This window comes from Salvelinus alpinus, chromosome 19 (assembly GCF_045679555.1).
Source record: "Salvelinus alpinus chromosome 19, SLU_Salpinus.1, whole genome shotgun sequence".
Lineage (NCBI taxonomy): Eukaryota > Metazoa > Chordata > Actinopteri > Salmoniformes > Salmonidae > Salvelinus > Salvelinus alpinus.
In genome coordinates, this window is record NC_092104.1 from 18844405 (window position 1) to 18870197 (window position 25793).

A 25793-nucleotide genomic window follows, 5' to 3' on the forward strand; every position below is an offset into this window, starting at 1 on the left:
CTGACACCGCCAATTGTATATGTCCTGGATGGCAGGAAGCTTGGCCCCAGTGATGTACTGGGCCGTTCGCACTACGCTCTGTAGCGCCTTACGGTCAGATGCCGAGCAGTTGCATTACCAGGCGGTGATGAAACCGGGTCAGGATGCTCTCGATGGTGCACAACCCAAAAGGTTCTACACCTTTTGGGGATCTGGGAGCTCATGCAAAATCTTTTCAGTCTCCTGAGGGGGAAAAGGTTTTGTCGTGCCCTCTTCACGACTGTCTTGGTATGTTTGGACCATGACATTTCGTTGCTGATGTGGACACCAAGGAACTTCAAACTCTCAACCCGCTCCACTACAGCCCCGTTGATGTTAATGGGGGCCTGTTCGGCTCACCTTTTCCTGTAGTCCACGATCAGCTCCTTTGTCTTGCTCACATTGAGGGAGAGGTGGTTGTTCTGGCACCACACTGCCAGTTCTCTGACCTCCTCCCTATAGGCCGTGTCATCGTGATCAGGCCTACCACTGTTGTGTCGTCAGCAAACGTATTAATGGTGTTGGAGTCGTGTTTGGCCACGCAGTCATGGGACAACAGAGAATGCAGGAGGGGACTAAGTATCTACCCCCGAGGGGCCCCAGTGTTAATGATCAGCGTGGCAGATGTGTTGTTGCCCACTCTTACCACCTGGGGTCGGCCTGTCAGGAAGTCCAGGATACAGTTGCAGAGGGAAGTGTTTAGTCCCAGAGTCCTTAGCTTAGTGATGAGATTCGTGGGCACTATAGTGTTGAACACAGAGCTATAGTCAAAAAACAGCATTCTCACATAGGTGTTCATTTTGTCCAGGTGAGAAAAGAGTGTGGAGTGCGATTGAGATTGCGTCATCTGTGGATCTGTCTGGGCGGTATGCGAATTGGAGTGGGTCTAGGGTGTCCGGAAGGATGCTGTCGATGTGAGCCATGACCAGCCTTTCCAAGCACTTCTTGGCTACCGACGTGAGTGCCACGGGGCAGTAAACATTTAGGCAGGTTACCTTCGCTTCCTTGGGTACAGGGACTATGGTGGTCTGCTTGAAACATGTAGGTATTACAGACTCGGTCAGGGAGAGGATGAAAATGTCAGTGAAGACACTTGCCAGTTGGTTAGCGCATGATTTGAGTACACGTCCTGGTAATCCGTCTGGCCCAGCGGCTTTGTGAATGTTGACCTGTTTAAAGGTTTTGTCCACATCGGCTCACGAGAATGTTATCACACATACATCCAGAACAGCTGGTGCTCTCGTGCATGTTTCAGTGTTGCTTGCCTCAAAGTGAGCATAAAAGGCATTTAGCTCTTCTGGTATGCTCGCGTCACTGTGCAGCTCTGTTACGTTCCCCAGTTTCTGTGTTGTATTTGAGTGTGTGTGTTTCAGGAGATGGCTTCCTGGAAGCCTCCCCAACCAGCTGATTGGTCGACTCAATGGCTAATGGATGATTAGAGAGCTGACCCGGCCCCCTCGTCAAGAAGCAGCTGACACTAATCACTATTGCCACCTGAAGCTATATAAAAGCCAGTGTTCTGTTTAGGAGGAGTAAAATCATTAGAAGGAGAGCGAGAGAGAGATGATAGGCAGGGTGAGATCATTGAAGGCTGAGGGGTAGATCATGTTGGTTTGGGGGGAAGGAGAAGGCACTTTGGGAGTGCTTAGGCAAGAGGCCCGCGGGCATACATATACCCGTAGTATATTCATTGTCTAGGCACACTAGGTAAGACCTGGGCGGACCACCCCCTGTATTTTGGTTAGGGCACCAGGTGGTGCTAAGATAGGTAAGTAGTGGGTAGGCAGGTTAGATAGGAAAGGGGGAAGTTTTGATATTTACTTTCTTTGCTTTGGTTCCGTCCAGCCCCTTTTCCCCATATTACCGTAAGGAAATAAATCCAAGTAACGGTAAAATCTGCCTTTGTCGTCCTTACTCACGCCTACAGTCCATACCTCTTACACTTCACAGGGAGTTGAGTTGCAGCAGGGAGTTGCGTTCCCTCTTCTCAGAGGCGTGCGTAACAAGCTCACGTCTGGGTTTCCCTTTGTAGTCCATAATAGTTTTCAAAGTCCTGCCACATCCGACAAGTGTCAGAGCCGGTGTAGTAGGATTCAAACTTAATCGTGTATTGACGCTTTGCTTGTTTGATGGTTCGTCTGAGTGCATAACGGGATTTCTTATAAGCGTACGGATTAATCTCTCGCTCCTTGAAAGCGGCAAATCTAGCATTTAGCTCGATGCAGATGTTGCTTGTAATCCATGGCTTCTGGTTGGGATATGTACGTACAGTCACTGTGGGGACGACGTTGTCAATGCACTTATTGATGAAGCCGATGACTGAGGTGGTGTACCCTTCAATGCCATTGGATGAATCCTGGAACATATTCCAGTCTGTGCTAACAAAACAGTCCTGTAGTGTAGCATCCGCGTCATCTGACCACTTCTGTATTGAGCGAGTCACTGGTACTTCCTGCTTTAGTTTTTGCTTGTAAGCAGGAATCAGGAGGATAGAATTATGGTCAGAGTTACCAAATGGAGGGTGGGGGATAGCTTTGTATGCATCTCTGTGTGTGGAACAAAGGTGGTCTAGGATTTTTTTTCTCTGGTTGCACATGTGACATGCTGGTAAAATTTGGTAAAACTGATTTAAGTGTGGCTGCATTAAAGTCCCCGGCCACTAGGAGCGCCGCTTCTGGGTGAGCATTTTCTTGTTTGCTTATGGCCTTTTAGAGTTGGTTGAGAGTGGTCTTAGTGCCAGCATCTTTCTGTGGTGGTAAATAGACGGCTATGAATAATATAGATGAGAACTCTCTTGGTAGAAAGTGTGGTCTACAGGTTATCATGATTCCATGTAGATGGTTGTGAGTGGTTATCCAGCCTACTGTTCCATGTAGATGGTTGTGAATGGTTATCCAGCCTACTGTTCCATGTAGATGGTTGTGAATGGTTAGCCAGCCTACTGTTCCATGTAGATGGTTGTGAATGGTTATCCAGCCTACTGTTCCATGTAGATGGTTGTGAATGGTTATCCAGCCTACTATTCCATGTAGGTGGGTGTGAATGTTTAGACATGTAGATGGTTGTGATTCGTTATCCAGCCTACTGTTCCATGTAGATGGTTGTGAATGGTTATCCAGCCTACTATTCCCTGTAGATGGTTGTGAATGGTTATCCAGCCTACTATTCCATGTAGATGGTTGTGAATGGTTATCCAGCCTACTGTTCCATGTAGATGGTTGTGAATGGTTATCCAGCCTACTATTCCATGTAGATGGAATACTACCAAACAATATATTGTCACAACAGATAGTGATCACCACTCTGTTCCCTCGTCCCAGTGCTCCTTACTCCCATCAACATATTGTCACAACAGCTAGGGATTACCACTGTGTTCCCTCATCCAAGGGCTCCATACTGCCAAACAACATATTGACACAGCAGCTTGGGTACACCAGTCCTTTCCCTCGTCCCAGTGCTCAATACTGCCAAACAACATATTGTCTGTATGTTGCATGACAGAACTCCTTGTGGTCTATGCCTGGATCCTGCAGATCGCCCAGCTTGTTTTTGAGAATGCAAGGGGCCATACCAAGTATTGGAGAGTTTAGGTTTCTGGAAAATGTAGTTATAATCTAGAACAAATACTGCATTCTAGCCGGAGGGGTCTCCAAGAACACCTCTACACACAAACTCAGCTATCTAAAGTTAAGACATAGCTGTTGGCTAGCTAACCACCCAAATGAAAGTTAGCTGTCAACTAGCTAACCACCTGAATGAAAAGTTAGCTGTCAGCTAGCAAACCACCCAAATAAAAACTTAACAACTTAACAAAAAAGTTAGCTGTCAGTGAAAAGTTTACAGCTAACTGTCTGTTTATCCTTCCTCTCCAGAACCAGAAATAGAGCTGTCCCTGCCAGGTGTTCCGGGGGTTCTAGACCAGTTGTCCCTGCCAGGTGTTCCGGGGGTTCTAGACCAGGTGTCCCGGCAGGTGAACCAGGCGGTGAGGAAGCGCCGCCACGCCGGAGATGACGACTACAACATTGAAGTTCTCCTGGGTGTCGACTACTCTGTGGTGCGTTTCCACGGCAAGGAGCATGTGCAGAACTACCTGCTGACCCTCATGAACATTGTAAGTCACTTCTTCTCTTATCTACCTCTAACCTTCATTGTTAGTCACTTCTTCTCTTATCTAACTCTAACCTTCATTGTTAGTCACTTCTCTTTACTTTCTCCTTCTGATACATTTAGCTCTGTGTACAGTGCCTTGCAAAAGTATTCACCCCCTTGGCATTTTTCCTATTTTGGTACATTACAACCTGTAATTTAAATGGATTTTTATTTGGATTTCATGTAATGGACATACACAAAAAAGTCCAAATTGGTGAAGTGAAATGAAAAAATTACTTGTTTGAAAAAATTCAAACAAATTTAAAACGGAAAAGTGGTGCGTGCATATGTATTCACCCCCTTTGCTATGAAGACCCTAAATAAGATCTGGTAAAACCAAAAAATGTTTTAACCTTTATTTAACTAGGCAGATCAGTGAAGAACAAATTCTTATTTACAATGACGGCCTAGGAACAGTGGGTTAACAGCCTTGTTCAGAGGCAGAACGACAGATTTTGTACCTTGTCAGCTTGGGGATTCGATCTTGCAACATTCCGGTTACTAGTCCAACGCTCCAACCACCTGCCGCCCCAATTACCTTCAGAAGTCACATAATTAATTGAATAAAGTCCACCTGTGTGCAATCTAAGTGTCACATGATCTGTCACATGATCGCAGTATATATACACCTGTTCTGAAAGGCCCCAGTCTGCAACACCACCAAGCAAGAGGCACCACCAAGCAAGCGGCACCATGAAGACCAAGGAGCTCTCTAAACAGGTCAGGGACAAAGTTGTGGAGAAGTACAGATCAGGGTTGGGTTATAGAAAAATATACAAAACATTGAACATCCCACGGAACACCATTAAATCCATTATTAAAAAATGAAAAGAATATGGCACCACAACAAACCTGCCAAGAGAGGGCCGCCCACCAAAATTCACGGACCAGGCAAGGAGGGCATCAATCAGAGAGGCAACAAAGAGACCAAAGAAAACGCTGAAGGAGCTACAAAGCTCCACAGCGGAGATTGGAGTATCTGTCCATAGCACCACTTTAAGCTGTACAAAGTATTGACTTTGGAGGGGTGAATAGTTCTGCACGCTCAAGTTTTCAGTTTTTTAAAACTTATTTCTTGTTTGTTTCACAATAAAAAATATTTTGTATCTTCAAAGTGTTAGGCATGCCAAGGGGGGTGAATACTTTCGCAAGTGTCACGCCCTGACCATAGAGAGCCCTTGGTTCTCTATGGTGTAGTAGGTCAGGGCGTGACTAGGGGGTGTTCTAGTATGTCTATTTCTATGTTGGTGCTAATATGGTTCCCAATTAGAGGCAGCTGTTTATCGTTGCCTCTGATTGGGGATCATATTTAGGTTCTCTAGCTCTAGTTCCTGTTTCTTCTGTTTCCTCCTGCTAAGCTGAGGTCTATATGTATATATCTAGTCCCTGTTTCTTCTTGCTAAGCTGAGGTCTGTGTATATCTCTTGACCCTGTTTCCTCCTGATAAGCTGAGGTCTATATGTATATATCTAGTCCCTGTTTCCTCTTGCTAAGCTGAGGTCTGTGTATATCTCTTGACCCTGTTTCCTCCTGATAGGCTGAGGTCTATATGTATATATCTAGTCCCTGTTTCCTCTTGCTAAGCTGAGGTCTGTGTATATCTCTTGACCCTGTTTCCCCCTGCTAAGCTGAGGTCTGTGTATATCTCTTGATATACACAGCAGAGTTGGGCTAGCTTCCTTCAGTACCATGACCCACAGCAGAGTTGGGCTAGCTTCCTTCAGTACCATGACCCACAGCAGAGTTGGGCTAGCTTCCTTCAGTACCATGACCCACAGCAGAGTTGGGCTAGCTTCCTTCAGTACCATGACCCACAGCAGAGTTGGGCTAGCTTCCTTCAGTACCATGACACACAGCAGAGTAGAGCTAGCTTCCTTCAGTACCATGACACACAGCAGAGTTGGGCTAGCTTCCTTCAGTACCATGACACACAGCAGAGTTGGGCTAGCTTCCTTCAGTACCATGACACACAGCAGAGTAGGCCTGTTTACTATATTATTGTTATACACTGGTCCTAGCTGGTGAGGTGTTAGTTGCTTTTATGTATTTCGTTTTTGTGCTTTTGCTCTGTTTGTCTGTCTGCTACGTGTTGCTTGTCCTATGTTGCTCTGACTGTCTGTCTGCGTGCCACGTGTTGCTTGTCCTATGTTGCTTTGTCTGTCTGCAATGTGTTGCTTGTCCTATGTTGCTCTAAATCTTTTGAACAGGCTTATTTAAGATGGTGAGGTCAGCCACGCTCAAGGTCTTAAACGATTTCATAACCGCCATCGATAAGAGACATTACTGTGCAGCCGTCTTCATCGACCTGGCCAAGGCTTTCGACTCTGTCAATCACCACATTCTTATCGGCGGACTCAACAGCCTTGGTTTCTCAAATGACTGCCTCGCCTGGTTCACCAACTCCTTCTCTGATCGAGTTCAGTGTGTCAAATCGGAGGGCCTGTTGTCCGGACCTCTGGCGGTCTCTATGGGGGTGACACAGGGTTCAATTCTCGGGCCGACTCTCTCCTCTGTATACATCAATGATGTCGCTCTTGCTGCTCGTGATTCTCTGATCCACCTCTACGCAGACGAAACCATTCTGTGTACTTCTGGCCCTTCTTTGGACACTGTGTTAACTAACCTCCAGACGAGCTTCAATGCCATACAACTCTCCTTCCATGGCCTCCAACTGCTCTTAAATGCAAGTAAAACTAAATCCATGCTCTTCAACCGATCGCTGTCCGCACCTGCCCTCCCATCCAGCATCACTACTCTGGACGGTTCTGACTTAGAATATGTGGACAACTACAAATACCTAGGTGTCTGGTTAGACTGTCAACTCTCCTTCCAGACTCACATTAAGTATCTCCAATCCAAAATTAAATCTAGAATCGGCTTCCTATTTCGCAACTAAGCCTCCTTCACTCATGCTAATGCTGCCAAACATACCCTCGTAAAACTGACCATCCTACCGATCCTCGACTTCGGCGATGTCATTTACAAAATAGCCTCCAACACTCTACTTAACAAATTGGATACAGTCTATCACAGTGCCATCCATTTTGTCACCAAAGCCCCATATACTATCAATCACTGCGACCTGTACGCTCTCGTTGGCTGGCCCTCACTTCATATTTGTCGCCAAGCCCACTGGCTCCAGGTCATCTACAAGTCTTTGCTAGGTAAAGCCCCGCCTTATCTCAGCTCACTGGTCACCATAGCAGCACCCACCCGTAGCACGCGCTCCAGCAGGTATATTTCACTGGTCACCCCCAAAGCCAATTCCGTTGGCCGCCTTTCCTTCCAGTTCTCTGCTGCCAATGACTGGAACGAACTGCAAATATCACTGAAGCTGGAGACTCATATCTCCCTCACTAGCTTTAAGTACCAGCTGTCAGAGCAGCTCACAGATCACTGCACCTGTACATAGCCCATCTGTAAATATCTCATCCAACTACCTCATCCCCATACTTTTTTTTATTTTTTATCTTGCTCCTTTGCACCCCAGTATCTCTACTTGCACATTCATCTTCTGCACATCTATCACTCTAGTGTTTAATTGGTATATTGTAATTACTTCGTCACCATGGCCTATTTATTGCCTTCCATATCTTACCTCATTTGCACACACTGTATATAGACTTTGTCTATTGTGTTATTGACTGTATGTTTGTTTATTCCATGTGTAACTCTGTGTTGTTGTATGTGTCGCTTTGCTTTATCTTGGCCAGGTCACAGTTGTAAATGAGAACTTGTTCTCAACTGGCCTACCTGGTGAAATAAAGGTGAAATAAAATAAAAAAGGAGAGAGACTTTGTATTCAATTCATTGTCTCCTCCTCACGCATCCACTCGCTGTCTAACTGTCTGTGTCTTACTGTCCGTTTCAATACTGTCTTACTATCTATTTCAGTACCATATTGCCGTCTGTTTCAATACTGTCTTACTGTCTGACTGCCTGTTTCCGTCCTGTATTGCTGTGCGTTTCAGTTCTGTCTTACCATCTGTTTCAGTCTTGTCTTGCTGAGTGTTTCAGTCCTGTCTTGCCATATATTTCAGTCCTGCATTGCTGTGTGTTTCAGTCCTGTATTGCTGTGAGTTTCGGTCCTGTCTTACCGTCTGTTTTCGATCCTGTCTTGCTGTCTGTTTCAGGTGAATGAGATCTACCACGATGAGTCTCTAGGAGTCCATATTAATGTGGTGTTGGTGAGGATGATCATGCTGGGCTATGCTAAGGTAAGTAGGATACCACTTAGAAGATTGTTCTATCCAGTACAGTGAGTGCATACAGTTACAGCCAGTGGTGTGTATTCATGGATGCCAAGGGAAGCCAGGCTTCCACAAATAAATGTTTCATAATTGTCCTTCAATTGGGAAAAGGCTGAATGTATCTCACTGGAGAAAGCATCCGAGCGAAACGGCGCCCCTCTGTCTCAGTATGTGTAGGCCAACTATCTGATGCTGTCTGGTCAAAAAGAGTATGACATTGTTGCTGCATGTGGCATTGAATACAAGAGAAGCCAGCGAACATTTGGCCTCCCTTGATAACGAATTATAATAATATTAGTCAATCAGCATTGAGCTAAACTGAGTGAGTTTAATTTATCAAAACAAAAGTGTCAGGGGAAGACAGTTTGAATTTGGCTTCACTCCAATCACAAGCCAAACGTAATTTACAAAGAAAACGTGAATTGTTGCATCTCGTTGTGTCATTGGCCTCCAATGGCTAGTTAACTAGCTAAAATTGTCTCTTTCCTAAATTACCCATAGATGGAGATAGGGATTTGTGGTTTTACTTAATTCTCCGTACTGGCCAATGATTTATAATGACGATTCTGATCCAACCATAAATTCATGCATTGTGCCCCTGGTCTGAAAGGGTGGAAGTTCAAAATGTAGCTAGATGTAATAGGCTAATGTTAATTAGCTGGCCTGGGGCATCGTTGCCCCAAGGAAGTTAGCCTAGCGAGCAAGCATTTTAGTCAGGTAGTCTAGGACAACAAAAACTAAAAGTGTGTACTGTATGACAGAGGAAAGAGAGGGGGACGGTATTTCTGGGTGAGTCAATATGCTTTGTGGACTTGCTATCCGGTTTTGTGATGAACCAAAGGTGTGGTTTAATTTATTCTGCCACTTATTGTCTCTGCCTTTAGGCCTATATCTCACGGTGTCAAGGCATATAAACTAACAGGTTATAGAGAGAACACAATTATCACAACACACATGATGTAATAGTGCTTTTTGAGGGGGGGGGGTTTGGCTTCCCCAGTGATTTTACCCACGCACCACTACTGGTTACAGCATGTGTTTGTGAATCTTGAGGGAATTGAACCCATGACCTTGTTGTTGCTAGCACCACGCCATCAGGTTCTAACAGTTTGTCTGTCCTGACAGTCCATCAGCCTGATAGAACGAGGGAACCCGTCCAGGAGTCTGGAGAACGTGTGTCGCTGGGCGTTCGTTCAGCAGAAGGCAGACCATAACCACTCTGAGCACCATGATCACGCCATCTTCCTGACCAGACAGGGCTTTGGACCCACAGGCATGCAGGGTAAGACCACGACCCCTGATCCCTAACTCTGACCCTAAACCGTACCTCTAGCCCACTGGAATGTAGGTCCAGGATTAGCCCATGTGTACCGCTTCCTCCTCCTGTCAGTCTCACTGACTTCATTCCCTACCGGGCCTGCAGTCTTCTGAAAACGTTAGGTCACATAATGTAGTGTTTGAAGAAGACCTAATGTTACTCTTAGTACTATTTGTTGAAGCAGCCAGTTGTACTATTTGATGTTGAAGCAGCCAGTTGTACTATTTGATGTTGAAGCAGCCAGTTGTACTATTTGATGTTGAAGCAGCCAGTTGCACTATTTGATGTTGAAGCAGCCAGTTGCGCTATTTGATGTTGAAGCAGCCAGTTGCGCTATTTGATGTTGAAGCAGCCAGTTACGCTATTTGATGTTGAAGCAGCCAGTTACGCTATTTGATGTTGAAGCAGCCAGTTGTACTATTTGATGTTGAAGCCAGTTGTACTATTTGATGTTGAAGCAGCCAGTTGTACTATTTGATGTTGAAGCAGCCAGTTGCACTATTTGATGTTGAAGCAGCCAGTTGCACTATTTGATGTTGAAGCAGCCAGTTGCACTATTTGATGTTGAAGCAGCCAGTTGCACTATTTGATGTTGAAGCAGCCAGTTGTACTATTTGATGTTGAAGCAGCCAGTTGTACTATTTGATGTTGAAGCAGCCAGTTGTACTATTTGATGTTGAAGCAGCCAGTTGTACTATTTGATGTTGAAGCAGCCAGTTGCGCTATTTGATGTTGAAGCAGCCAGTTACGCTATTTGATGTTGAAGCAGCCAGTTGTACTATTTGATGTTGAAGCCAGTTGTACTATTTGATGTTGAAGCAGCCAGTTGTACTATTTGATGTTGAAGCAGCCAGTTGCACTATTTGATGTTGAAGCAGCCAGTTGCACTATTTGATGTTGAAGCAGCCAGTTGCACTATTTGATGTTGAAGCAGCCAGTTGCACTATTTGATGTTGAAGCAGCCAGTTGTACTATTTGATGTTGAAGCAGCCAGTTGTACTATTTGATGTTGAAGCAGCCAGTTGTACTATTTGATGTTGAAGCAGCCAGTTGCACTATTTGATGTTGAAGCAGCCAGTTGCACTATTTGATGTTGAAGCAGCCAGTTGCACTATTTGATGTTGAAGCAGCCAGTTGCACTATTTGATGTTGAAGCAGCCAGTTGTACTATTTGATGTTGAAGCAGCCAGTTGTACTATTTGATGTTGAAGCAGCCAGTTGTACTATTTGATGTTGAAGCAGCCAGTTGCACTATTTGATGTTGAAGCCAGTTGTACTATTTGATGTTGAAGCAGCCAGTTGTACTATTTGATGTTGAAGCAGCCAGTTGCACTATTTGATGTTGAAGCAGTATTTTAATTTAGACATGCTGGATTTATCTGTTATACCAGAGTTGTTCTGAAGAAGAACAGTCTGTTGTATCTTCTAACAACATTTATAGTTTCAGGCTCTCATTTTTCATACTAAGTTATCAATTTATTTTGTATTTATTTGTTTGCACCAAAGATTATAACAGAACATGACCAAGATGTTCAAACGTTCATAGATGACCAGCAGGGTCAGATTATAATAATCACAGTGGTTGTAGAGGGTGCAACAGGTCAGCACCTCAGGAGTAAATGTCAGTTGGCTTTTCATAGCCGATCATTCAGAGTTAGAGACAACAGTTGTGGTAGAGAGAGAGTCCAAAACAGCAGGTCTGGGACAAGTAGCACGTCCGGTGAACAGGTCAGGGTTCCATAGCCGCAGGCAGAACAGTTGAAACTGGAGCAGCAGCACGGCCAGGTGGACTGGGGACAGCAAGGAGTCATCATGCCCGGTAGTCCTGACGCATGGTCCTAGGGCTCAGGTCCTCCGAGAGAGAGAAAGAGAATTAGAGAGAGCATACTTAAATTCACACAGGACACTGGATAAGACAGGAGAAGTACTCCAGATATAACAGACTGACCCTAGCCCCTCGACACATATACTACTGCAGCATAAATACCTTAGGCTGTTTTATACTGTGTTTCAGCATTCAACCCACATAATGCGTAGTGCATTTATTGCTTTTAAATATTTTTTTTACGGGATTATTTTTTAATAATGAAACTGAAGCCACCTCAAAAACCACTATTCGCACTACTACGCACCATTCTCTCTCGCTCCCTGTTTCTCTCCTTTCTCTTTCACCATATCTACCTCACTGTAGAATGATTTTTCTCCTCTCTCTTCCTACCTCACTGTAGAATGATTTCTCTCCTCTCTCTGCCTACCTCACTGTAGAATGATTTCTCTCCTCTCTTCCTACCTCACTGTAGAATGATTTTTCTCCTCTCTCTTCCTACCTCACTGTAGAATGATTTCTCTCCTCTCTCTGCCTACCTCACTGTGGAATGGTTTCTCTCCTCTCTTCCTACCTCACTGTGGAATGGTTTCTCTCCTTTCTCTTCCTACCTCGCTGTAGAATGATTTCTCTCCTCTCTCTTCCTACCTCGCTGTAGAATGATTTCTCTCCTCTCTCTTCCTACCTCGCTGTAGAATGATTTCTCTCCTCTCTCTTCCTACCTCGCTGTAGAATGATTTCTCTCCTCTCTCTTCCTACCTCGCTGTAGAATGATTTCTCTCCTCTCTCTTTCACCATATCTACCCCACTGTGGAATGATTTCTCTCCTCTCTTTCACCATATCTACCTCACTGTGGAATGATTTCTCTCCTCTCTCTTTCACCATATCTACCTCACTGTAGAATGATTTCTCTCCTCTCTCTTCCTACCTCAGTGTGGAATGATTTCTCTCCTCTCTCTTCCTACCTCACTGTGGAATGATTTCTCTCCTCTCTCTTCCTACCTCACTGTGGAATGATTTCTCTCCTCTCTCTTCATACCTCACTGTAGAATGATGTCTCTCCTCTCTCTTCATACCTCACTGTAGAATGATTTCTCTCCTCTCTTTCACCATATCTACCTCAATGTAGAATGATTTCTCTCTTCTCTCTTCCTACCTCACTGTAGAATGATTTCTCTCCTCTCTCTTCATACCTCACTGTAGAATGATTTCTCTCTTCCTACCTCACTGTGGAATGATTTCTCTCCTCTCTCTTTCACCATATCTACCTCACTGTGGAATGATTTCTCTCCTCTCCAGGCTACGCCCCCGTAACAGGCATGTGCCACACAGTCCGGAGCTGCACGCTGAACCATGAGGATGGATTCTCCTCTGCCTTCGTTGTCGCCCACGAGACCGGACATGTGTAAATTCTGATTATCTGTGTGTGTGTGTATGTGTTTACACGGGGGCGGTTCAAGGTTCCATAGTGTGGGAATAGAATGTTTCCCATATTCTATTCAGTGGTTTTGTGTTCAGTTCGCTCCTCTGTGATCTGACGTTAGCATCAACCACCTTTCAGAGACAGGTCCATCTATTCTACAGCCTCTCCTCCTTATGATATTACATCATGTCCTGCCTCCTCCCGAATTACGTCAATCTGACATAACATCCATAGAGCGGCAGGCCATAGGGACCCCAGAGGAGCTGGAGGGGTAGTGGGGAACCCAGAGGAGCTGGAGAGGTAGTGGGGAACCCAGAGGAGCTGGAGAGGGTAGTGGGGAGCTGGAGAGGGTAGTGGGGAGCTGGAGAGGGTAGTGGGGAACCCAGAGGAGCTGGAGAGGTAGTGGGGAGCTGGAGAGGTAGTGGGGAGCTGGAGAGGTAACAAGTCAAATTCAATCTTATTACGACTCAACGTCCCTGACAACGTCCCTAACTCGCTCTGTCTCTGTCTCTGTCTCTGTCTCTGTCTCTGTCTCTGTCTCTGTCTCTGTCTCTCTCTGTCTCTCTGTCTCTGTCTCTCTCTGTCTCTCTGTCTCTCTGTCTCTCTGTCTCTCTGTCTCTCTGTCTCTCTGTCTCTCTGTCTCTCGTGTGTGTGTAAAGGCTGGGTATGGAGCATGATGGTCAGGGGAATCGTTGTGGAGACGAGACAGCCATGGGGAGTGTGATGGCTCCACTGGTTCAAGCTGCCTTCCACCGATACCACTGGTCCATGTGTAGTGGACAGGAGCTCAAGAGATATATACAGTATGTTACCCTCTATTAACCTACTTTAACTAGTATTGTTACTTTACTATTACGTTCCATTTACTTTACCATTACTAATATTAATACTATCACTAATACGTGTACTATTACTAGTATAATTACTATGACTGTTACTTTACTGTTACTAAAACTAATGCTATTAATAGTACTTTACTGGTACTAAAACATATACTATTAATAGTACTTTACTGGTACTAAAACTAATACTAGTAATGGTACTTTACTATTACTAATACTATTAATGGTACTTTACTGTTACTAAAACTAATATTATTAATGGTACTTTACTGTTACTAAAACTAATATTATTAATGGTAGTTTACTGTTACTAAAACAAATGCTATTAATAGTACGTTACTGTTACTAAAAATAATACAATTACTTTACTGTTACTAAAACTAATACTACTTTACTGTTACTAAAACTAAAACCATTACTAGTACTGTTACTAAAACCAATACCATTACTAGTACTGTTACTAAAACCAATACCATTACTAGTACTGTTACTAAAACCAATACCATTACTGTTACTAAAACCAATACCATTACTGTTACTAAAACCAATACCATTACTGTTACTAAAACCAATACCATTACTGTTACTAAACCAATACCATTACTGTTACTAAACCAATACCATTACTGTTACTAAACCAATACCATTACTAGTACTGTTACTAAAACCAATACCATTACTAGTACTGTTACTAAAACCAATACCATTACTAGTACTGTTACTAAAACCAATACCACTACTAGTACTGTTACTAAAACCAATACCACTACTAGTACTGTTACTAAAACCAATACCACTACTAGTACTGTTACTAAAACCAATACCACTACTAGTACTGTTACTAAAACCAATACCACTACTAGTACTGTTACTAAAACCAATACCACTACTAGTACTGTTACTAAAACCAATACCACTACTAGTACTGTTACTAAAACCAATACCACTACTAGTACTGTTACTAAAACCAATACCACTACTAGTACTGTTACTAAAACCAATACCACTACTAGTACTGTTACTAAAACCAATACCACTACTAGTACTGTTACTAAAACCAATACCACTACTAGTACTGTTACTAAAACCAATACCACTACTAGTACTGTTACTAAAACCAATACCACTACTAGTACTGTTACTAAAACCAATACCACTACTAGTACTGTTACTAAAACCAATACCACTACTAGTACTGTTACTAAAACCAATACCATTACTAGTACTGTTACTAAAACCAATACCATTACTAGTACTGTTACTAAAACCAATACCATTACTAGTACTGTTACTAAAACCAATACCATTACTAGTACTGTTACTAAAACCAATACCATTACTAGTACTGTTACTAAAACCAATACCATTACTAGTACTGTTACTAAAACCAATACCATTACTAGTACTGTTACTAAAACCAATACCATTACTAGTACTGTTACTAAAACCAATACCATTACTAGTACTGTTACTAAAACCAATACCATTACTAGTACTGTTACTAAAACCAATACCATTACTAGTACTGTTACTAAAACCAATACCATTACTAGTACTGTTACTAAAACCAATACCATTACTAGTACTGTTACTAAAACCAATACCATTACTAGTACTGTTACTAAAACCAATACCATTACTAGTACTGTTACTAAAACCAATACCATTACTAGTACTGTTACTAAAACCAATACCATTACTAGTACTGTTACTAAAACCAATACCATTACTAGTACTGTTACTAAAACCAATACCATTACTAGTACTGTTACTAAAACCAATACCATTACTAGTACTGTTACTAAAACCAATACCATTACTAGTACTGTTACTAAAACCAATACCATTACTAGTACTGTTACTAAAACCAATACCATTACTAGTACTGTTACTAAAACCAATACCATTACTAGTACTGTTACTAAAACCAATACCATTACTAGTACTGTTACTAAAACCAATACCATTACTAGTACTGTTACTAAAACCAATACCATTACTGTTACTAAAACCAATACCATTACTGTTACTAAAACCAATACCATTACTGTTACAAAACCAATACCATTACTGTTACAAAACCAATACCATTACTGTTACAAAACCAATACCATTACTGTTACTAAACCAATACCATTACTGTTACTAAACCAATACCATTACTGTTACTAAAACCAATACCATTACTGTTACTAAAACCAATACCATTACTGTTACTAAAACCAATACCATTACTGTTACTAAAACCAATACCACTACTAGTACTGTTACTAAAACCAATACCACTACTAGTACTGTTACTAAAACCAATACCATTACTAGTACTGTTACTAAAACCAATACCATTACTAGTACTGTTACTAAAACCAATACCATTACTAGTACTGTTACTAAAACCAATACCATTACTAGTACTGTTACTAAAACCAATACCATTACTAGTACTGTTACTAAAACCAATACCATTACTAGTACTGTTACTAAAACCAATACCATTACTAGTACTGTTACTAAAACCAATACCATTACTAGTACTGTTACTAAAACCAATACCACTACTAGTACTGTTACTAAAACCAATACCACTACTAGTACTGTTACTAAAACCAATACCACTACTAGTACTGTTACTAAAACCAATACCACTACTAGTACTGTTACTAAAACCAATACCACTACTAGTACTGTTACTAAAACCAATACCACTACTAGTACTGTTACTAAAACCAATACCACTACTAGTACTGTTACTAAAACCAATACCACTACTAGTACTGTTACTAAAACCAATACCACTACTAGTACTGTTACTAAAACCAATACCACTACTAGTACTGTTACTAAAACCAATACCACTACTAGTACTGTTACTAAAACCAATACCACTACTAGTACTGTTACTAAAACCAATACCACTACTAGTACTGTTACTAAAACCAATACCACTACTAGTACTGTTACTAAAACCAATACCACTACTAGTACTGTTACTAAAACCAATACCACTACTAGTACTGTTACTAAAACCAATACCACTACTAGTACTGTTACTAAAACCAATACCACTACTAGTACTGTTACTAAAACCAATACCACTACTAGTACTGTTACTAAAACCAATACCACTACTAGTACTGTTACTAAAACCAATACCATTACTAGTACTGTTACTAAAACCAATACCATTACTAGTACTGTTACTAAAACCAATACCATTACTAGTACTGTTACTAAAACCAATACCATTACTAGTACTGTTACTAAAACCAATACCATTACTAGTACTGTTACTAAAACCAATACCATTACTAGTACTGTTACTAAAACCAATACCATTACTAGTACTGTTACTAAAACCAATACCATTACTAGTACTGTTACTAAAACCAATACCATTACTAGTACTGTTACTAAAACCAATACCATTACTAGTACTGTTACTAAAACCAATACCATTACTAGTACTGTTACTAAAACCAATACCATTACTAGTACTGTTACTAAAACCAATACCATTACTAGTACTGTTACTAAAACCAATACCATTACTGTTACTAAAACCAATACCATTACTGTTACTAAAACCAATACCATTACTGTTACTAAAACCAATACCATTACTGTTACAAAACCAATACCATTACTGTTACAAAACCAATACCATTACTGTTACAAAACCAATACCATTACTGTTACAAAACCAATACCATTACTGTTACTAAACCAATACCATTACTGTTACTAAACCAATACCATTACTGTTACTAAAACCAATACCATTACTGTTACTAAAACCAATACCATTACTGTTACTAAAACCAATACCATTACTGTTACTAAAACCAATACCATTACTGTTACTAAAACCAATACCACTACTAGTACTGTTACTAAAACCAATACCACTACTAGTACTGTTACTAAAACCAATACCATTACTAGTACTGTTACTAAAACCAATACCACTACTAGTACTGTTACTAAAACCAATACCACTACTAGTACTGTTACTAAAACCAATACCACTACTAGTACTGTTACTAAAACCAATACCACTACTAGTACTGTTACTAAAACCAATACCACTACTAGTACTGTTACTAAAACCAATACCATTACTAGTACTGTTACTAAAACCAATACCATTACTAGTACTGTTACTAAAACCAATACCATTACTAGTACTGTTACTAAAACCAATACCATTACTAGTACTGTTACTAAAACCAATACCATTACTAGTACTGTTACTAAAACCAATACCATTACTAGTACTGTTACTAAAACCAATACCATTACTAGTACTGTTACTAAAACCAATACCATTACTAGTACTGTTACTAAAACCAATACCATTACTAGTACTGTTACTAAAACCAATACCATTACTAGTACTGTTACTAAAACCAATACCATTACTGTTACTAAAACCAATACCATTACTGTTACTAAAACCAATACCATTACTGTTACTAAAACCAATACCATTACTGTTACAAAACCAATACCATTACTGTTACAAAACCAATACCATTACTGTTACAAAACCAATACCATTACTGTTACAAAACCAATACCATTACTGTTACTAAACCAATACCATTACTGTTACTAAAACCAATACCATTACTGTTACTAAAACCAATACCATTACTGTTACTAAAACCAATACCATTACTGTTACTAAAACCAATACCATTACTGTTACTAAAACCAATACCACTACTAGTACTGTTACTAAAACCAATACCACTACTAGTACTGTTACTAAAACCAATACCATTACTAGTACTGTTACTAAAACCAATACCATTACTAGTACTGTTACTAAAACCAATACCATTACTAGTACTGTTACTAAAACCAATACCATTACTAGTACTGTTACTAAAACCAATACCATTACTAGTACTGTTACTAAAACCAATACCATTACTAGTACTGTTACTAAAACCAATACCATTACTAGTACTGTTACTAAAACCAATACCATTACTAGTACTGTTACTAAAACCAATACCATTACTAGTACTGTTACTAAAACCAATACCATTACTAGTACTGTTACTAAAACCAATACCATTACTAGTATTGTTACTTTACTATTACTATGCTATTGCTATTAATATAACTTTTAATAATACACATAATATTACTTTACTATGACTATTACTAATCATATGTATGTACTACTACTATAAGTATTAGTTTTGCTATACTACTAAGTGCATTCATCTTAAGGTCAGACAACCACATATCACAGTTGTAGTAAGTTAGATGTTCCTCAGAAAAAGCTTTCAGCAATGTCTGTGCTTGTAGGAAAAGTGCAAGACTACCATGGTACTGTACTCTACTAAGAGTTTACAAATGACACCAATACTGTAGTCTACTGAGCGTTTACAGTATTAACATGGTACTGTACCCTACTGAGAGTTTACAGACTACTGTGGTACTGTACTCTACTGAGACTTTACAGTATTACCATTACAGTACTAGTCATTATGGTCTGATAGGGGGGGTGGGGTTGTGGAGTAATATGGTCTGATGGGTGGGGTTGTGGAGTAATATGGTCTGATAGGTGGGGTTGTGGAGTAATATGGTCTGATAGGTGGGGTTGTGGAGTAATATGGTCTGATGGGTGGGGTTGTGGAGTAATATGGTCTGATAGGTGGGGTTGTGGAGTAATATGGTCTGATAGGTGGGGTTGTGGAGTAATATGGTCTGATGGGTGGGGTTGTGGAGTAATATGGTCTGATGGGTGGGGTTGTGGAGTAATATGGTCTGATAGGTGGGGTTGTGGAGTAATATGGTCTGATGGGTGGGGTTGTGGAGTAATATGGTCTGATGGGTGGGGTTGTGGAGTAATATGGTCTGATAGGTGGGGTTGTGGAGTAATATGGTCTGATGGGTGGGGTTGTGGAGTAATATGGTCTGATAGGTGGGGTTGTGGAGTAATATGGTCTGATGGGTGGGGTTGTGGAGTAATATGGTCTGATGGGTGGGGTTGTGGAGTAATATGGTCTGATAGGTGGGGTTGTGGAGTAATATGGTCTGATGGGTGGGGTTGTGGAGTAATATGGTCTGATAGGTGGGGTTGTGGAGTAATATGGTCTGATGGGTGGGGTTGTGGAGTAATATGGTCTGATGGGTGGGGTTGTGGAGTAATATGGTCTGATAGGGGGTGGGGTTGTGGAGTAATATGGTCTGATGGGTGGGGTTGTGGAGTAATATGGTCTGATAGGTGGGGTTGTGGAGTAATATGGTCTGATAGGTGGGGTTGTGGAGTAATATGGTCTGATGGGGGGTGTGGTTGTGGAGTAATATGGTCTGATGGGGGTGGGGTTGTGGAGTAATATGGTCTGATGGGTGGGGTTGTGGAGTAATATGGTCTGATGTGGTTGTGGAGTAATATGGTCTGATAGGGGGTGTGGTTGTGGAGTAATATGGTCTGATGGGTGGGGTTGTGGAGTAATATGGTCTGATGGGTGGGGTTGTGGAGTAATATGGTCTGATAGGTGGGGTTGTGGAGTAATATGGTCTGATAGGTGGGGTTGTGGAGTAATATGGTCTGATAGGTGGGGTTGTGGAGTAATATGGTCTGATAGGTGGGGTTGTGGAGTAATATGGTCTGATAGGTGGGGTTGTGGAGTAATATGGTCTGATGGGTGTGGTTGTGGAGTAATATGGTCTGATAGGTGGGGTTGTGGAGTAATATGGTCTGATGGGTGTGGTTGTGGAGTAATATGGTCTGATGGGTGTAGTTGTGGAGTAATATGGTCTGATGTGGTTGTGGAGTAATATGGTCTGATGTGGTTGTGGAGTAATATGGTCTGATGGGTGTGGTTGTGGAGTAATATGGTCTGATGGGTGGGGTTGTGGAGTAATATGGTCTGATAGGTGGGGTTGTGGAGTAATATGGTCTGATGGGTGTGGTTGTGGAGTAATATGGTCTGATGGGTGGGGTTGTGGAGTAATATGGTCTGATAGGTGGGGTTGTGGAGTAATATGGTCTGATGGGGGGTGGGGTTGTGGAGTAATATGGTCTGATAGGTGTGGTTGTGGAGTAATATGGTCTGATAGGTGGGGTTGTGGAGTAATATGGTCTGATGGGTGGGGTTGTGGAGTAATATGGTCTGATAGGTGGGGTTGTGGAGTAATATGGTCTGGTGGTTGTGGAGTAATATGGTCTGATAGGTGGGGTTGTGGAGTAATATGGTCTGATAGGTGGGGTTGTGGAGTAATATGGTCTGGTGGTTGTGGAGTAGTATGGTCTGATGTGGTTGTGGAGTAATATGGTCTGATGGGGGTGGTTGTGGAGTAATATGGTCTGATAGGGGGTGGGGTTGTGGAGTAATATGGTCTGATGGGTGGGGTTGTGGAGTAATATGGTCTGATAGGTGGGGTTGTGGAGTAATATGGTCTGATAGGTGGGGTTGTGGAGTAATATGGTCTGATAGGGGGTGGGGTTGTGGAGTAATATGGTCTGATAGGGGGTGGGGTTGTGGAGTAATATGGTCTGATAGGTGGGGTTGTGGAGTAATATGGTCTGATAGGTGGGGTTGTGGAGTAATATGGTCTGATAGGGGGTGGGGTTGTGGAGTAATATGGTCTGATAGGGGGTGGGGTTGTGGAGTAATATGGTCTGATGGGTGGGGTTGTGGAGTCATATGGTCTGATGTGTGTGGTTGTGGAGTCATATGGTCTGATGGGTGGGGTTGTGGAGTAATATGGTCTGATGGGTGGGGTTGTGGAGTAATATGGTCTGATAGGTGGGGTTGTGGAGTAATATGGTCTGATGGGTGGGGTTGTGGAGTAATATGGTCTGATGGGTGTGGTTGTGGAGTAATATGGTCTGATGGGTGGGGTTGTGGAGTAATATGGTCTGATGGGTGGGGTTGTGGAGTAATATGGTCTGATAGGTGGGGTTGTGGAGTAATATGGTCTGATGGGTGGGGTTGTGGAGTAATATGGTCTGATGGGTGTGGTTGTGGAGTAATATGGTCTGATGGGTGGGGTTGTGGAGTAATATGGTCTGATAGGTGGGGTTGTGGAGTCATATGGTCTGATGGGTGGGGTTGTGGAGTCATATGGTCTGATGGGGGTGGTTGTGGAGTAATATGGTCTGATTGGTGTGGTTGTGGAGTAATATGGTCTGATTGGTGTGGAGTAATATGGTCTGATAGGTGGGGTTGTGGAGTAATATGGTCTGATGGGTGGGGTTTTGGAGTAATATGGTCTGATAGGTGGGGTTGTGGAGTAATATGGTCTGATGGGTGTGGTTGTGGAGTAATATGGTCTGATTGGTGTGGAGTAATATGGTCTGATGGGTGGGGTTGTGGAGTAATATGGTCTGATTGGTGTGGAGTAATATGATCTGATGGGTGGGGTTGTGGAGTAATATGGTCTGATGGGTGGGGTTGTGGAGTAATATGGTCTGATGGGGGTGGTTGTGGAGTAATATGGTCTGATGGGTGTGGTTGTGGAGTAATATGGTCTGATTGGTGTGGAGTAATATGGTCTGATTGGTGTGGAGTAATATGGTCTGATGGGTGGGGTTGTGGAGTAATATGGTCTGATGGGTGGGGTTGTGGAGTAATATGGTCTGATGGGTGGGGTTGTGGAGTAATATGGTCTGATGGGTGGGGTTGTGGAGTAATATGGTCTGATGGGTGGGGTTGTGGAGTAATATGGTCTGATGGGGGTGGTTGTGGAGTAATATGGTCTGATGGGTGTGGTTGTGGAGTAATATGGTCTGATGGGTGGGGTTGTGGAGTAATATGGTCTGATGGGTGTGGTTGTGGAGTAATATGGTCTGATGGGTGTGGTTGTGGAGTAATATGGTCTGGTGGTTGTGGAGTAATATGGTCTGATGTGGTTGTGGAGTAATATGGTCTGATAGGTGTGGTTGTGGAGTAATATGGTCTGATAGGTGTGGTTGTGGAGTAATATGGTCTGATAGGTGTGGTTGTGGAGTAATATGGTCTGATAGGTGGGGTTGTGGAGTAATATGGTCTGATAGGTGGGGTTGTGGAGTAATATGGTCTGATAGGGGGTGGGGTTGTGGAGTAATATGGTCTGATAGGGGGTGGGGTTGTGGAGTAATATGGTCTGATAGGGGGTGGGGTTGTGGAGTAATATGGTCTGATAGGGGTGGTTGTGGAGTCATATGGTCTGATGTGTGTGGTTGTGGAGTCATATGGTCTGATGGGTGGGGTTGTGGAGTAATATGGTCTGATAGGTGGGGTTGTGGAGTAATATGGTCTGATGGGGGTGGTTGTGGAGTCATATGGTCTGATGTGTGTGGTTGTGGAGTCATATGGTCTGATGGGTGGGGTTGTGGAGTAATATGGTCTGATGGGTGGGGTTGTGGAGTAATATGGTCTGATAGGTGGGGTTGTGGAGTAATATGGTCTGATGGGTGGGGTTGTGGAGTAATATGGTCTGATGGGTGTGGTTGTGGAGTAATATGGTCTGATGGGTGGGGTTGTGGAGTAATATGGTCTGATGGGTGGGGTTGTGGAGTAATATGGTCTGATAGGTGGGGTTGTGGAGTAATATGGTCTGATGGGTGGGGTTGTGGAGTAATATGGTCTGATGGGTGTGGTTGTGGAGTAATATGGTCTGATGGGTGGGGTTGTGGAGTAATATGGTCTGATAGGTGGGGTTGTGGAGTCATATGGTCTGATGGGTGGGGTTGTGGAGTCATATGGTCTGATGGGGGTGGTTGTGGAGTAATATGGTCTGATTGGTGTGGTTGTGGAGTAATATGGTCTGATTGGTGTGGAGTAATATGGTCTGATAGGTGGGGTTGTGGAGTAATATGGTCTGATGGGTGGGGTTTTGGAGTAATATGGTCTGATAGGTGGGGTTGTGGAGTAATATGGTCTGATGGGTGTGGTTGTGGAGTAATATGGTCTGATTGGTGTGGAGTAATATGGTCTGATGGGTGGGGTTGTGGAGTAATATGGTCTGATTGGTGTGGAGTAATATGGTCTGATGGGTGGGGTTGTGGAGTAATATGGTCTGATGGGTGGGGTTGTGGAGTAATATGGTCTGATGGGTGGGGTTGTGGAGTAATATGGTCTGATGGGTGGGGTTGTGGAGTAATATGGTCTGATGGGTGGGGTTGTGGAGTAATATGGTCTGATGGGGGTGGTTGTGGAGTAATATGGTCTGATGGGTGTGGTTGTGGAGTAATATGGTCTGATGGGTGTGGTTGTGGAGTAATATGGTCTGATTGGTGTGGAGTAATATGGTCTGATAGGTGGGGTTGTGGAGTAATATGGTCTGATAGGTGGGGTTGTGGAGTAATATGGTCTGATGGGTGGGGTTGTGGAGTAATATGGTCTGATGGGTGGGGTTGTGGAGTAATATGGTCTGATAGGAGGGGTTGTGGAGTAATATGGTCTGATGGGTGGGGTTGTGGAGTAATATGGTCTGATGGGTGGGGTTGTGGAGTAATATGGTCTGATGGGTGGGGTTGTGGAGTAATATGGTCTGATTGGTGTGGAGTAATATGGTCTGATGGGTGTGGTTGTGGAGTAATATGGTCTGATAGGTGGGGTTGTGGAGTAATATGGTCTGATTGGTGTGGGGTAATATGGTCTGATGGGTGGGGTTGTGGAGTAATATGGTCTGATGGGTGGGGTTGTGGAGTAATACGGCCTGATGGGTGGGGTTGTGGAGTAATATGGTCTGATAGGTGGGGTTGTGGAGTAATATGTTCTGATGGGTGGGGTTGTGGAGTAATATGGTCTGATGGGTGGGGTTGTGGAGTAATATGGTCTGATGTGTATGGTTGTGGAGTAATATGGTCTGATGGGTGGGGTTGTGGAGTAATATGGTCTGATGGGTGGGGTTGTGGAGTAATATGGTCTGATGGGTGTGGTTGTGGAGTAATATGGTCTGATTGGTGTGGTTGTGGAGTAATATGGTCTGATGGGTGGGGTTGTGGAGTAATATGGTCTGATAGGTGGGGTTGTGGAGTAATATGGTCTGATGGGTGTGGTTGTGGAGTAATATGGTCTGATTGGTGTGGAGTAATATGGTCTGATGGGTGGGGTTGTGGAGTAATATGGTCTGATTGGTGTGGAGTAATATGATCTGATGGGTGGGGTTGTGGAGTAATATGGTCTGATGGGTGGGGTTGTGGAGTAATATGGTCTGATGTGTATGGTTGTGGAGTAATATGGTCTGATGTGTGGGGTTGTGGAGTAATATGGTCTGATAGGTGGGGTTGTGGAGTAATATGGTCTGATGGGTGGGGTTGTGGAGTAATACGGCCTGATGAGTGGGGTTGTGGAGTAATATGGTCTGATAGGTGGGGTTGTGGAGTAATATGTTCTGATGGGTGGGGTTGTGGAGTAATATGGTCTGATAAGTGGGGTTGTGGAGTAATATGGTCTGATGGGTGGGGTTGTGGAGTAATATGGTCTGATGTGTATGGTTGTGGAGTAATATGGTCTGATGTGTGGGGTTGTGGAGTAATATGGTCTGATAGGTGGGGTTGTGGAGTAATATGGTCTGATAGGTGGGGTTGTGGAGTAATATGGTCTGATGGGTGGGGTTGTGGAGTAATATGGTCTGATGGGTGGGGTTGTGGAGTAATATGGTCTGATGGGTGGGGTTGTGGAGTAATATGGTCTGATGGGTGGGGTTGTGGAGTAATATGGTCTGATGGGTGGGGTTGTGGAGTAATATGGTCTGATGGGTGGGGTTGTGGAGTAATATGGTCTGATGGGTGTGGTTGTGGAGTAATATGGTCTGATGGGTGGGGTTGTGGAGTAATATGGTCTGATGGGTGGGGTTGTGGAGTAATATGGTCTGATGGGTGGGGTTGTGGAGTAATATGGTCTGATGGGTGGGGTTGTGGAGTAATATGGTCTGATGGGTGGGGTTGTGGAGTAATATGGTCTGGTGGGTGGGGTTGTGGAGTAATATGGTCTGATGGGTGGGGTTGTGGAGTAA

General features: G+C 42.8%; 1 protein-coding gene across 3 annotated transcripts in view; it reads left to right on the forward strand.

Moving 5' to 3' along the window:
- Window positions 1–25793, forward strand: part of adamts3 (ADAM metallopeptidase with thrombospondin type 1 motif, 3) — a 225245-nt gene that overhangs the window by 92986 nt on the left and 106466 nt on the right. For all 3 annotated transcript variants that reach the window (XM_071352472.1, XM_071352473.1, XM_071352474.1), the window contains exons 5-9: window positions 3891–4129; window positions 8301–8384; window positions 9543–9699; window positions 12861–12966; window positions 13644–13787. In XM_071352472.1, the coding sequence (XP_071208573.1) occupies window positions 3891–4129; window positions 8301–8384; window positions 9543–9699; window positions 12861–12966; window positions 13644–13787 (730 nt within the window). The remainder of the gene's footprint in view (window positions 1–3890; window positions 4130–8300; window positions 8385–9542; window positions 9700–12860; window positions 12967–13643; window positions 13788–25793) is intronic.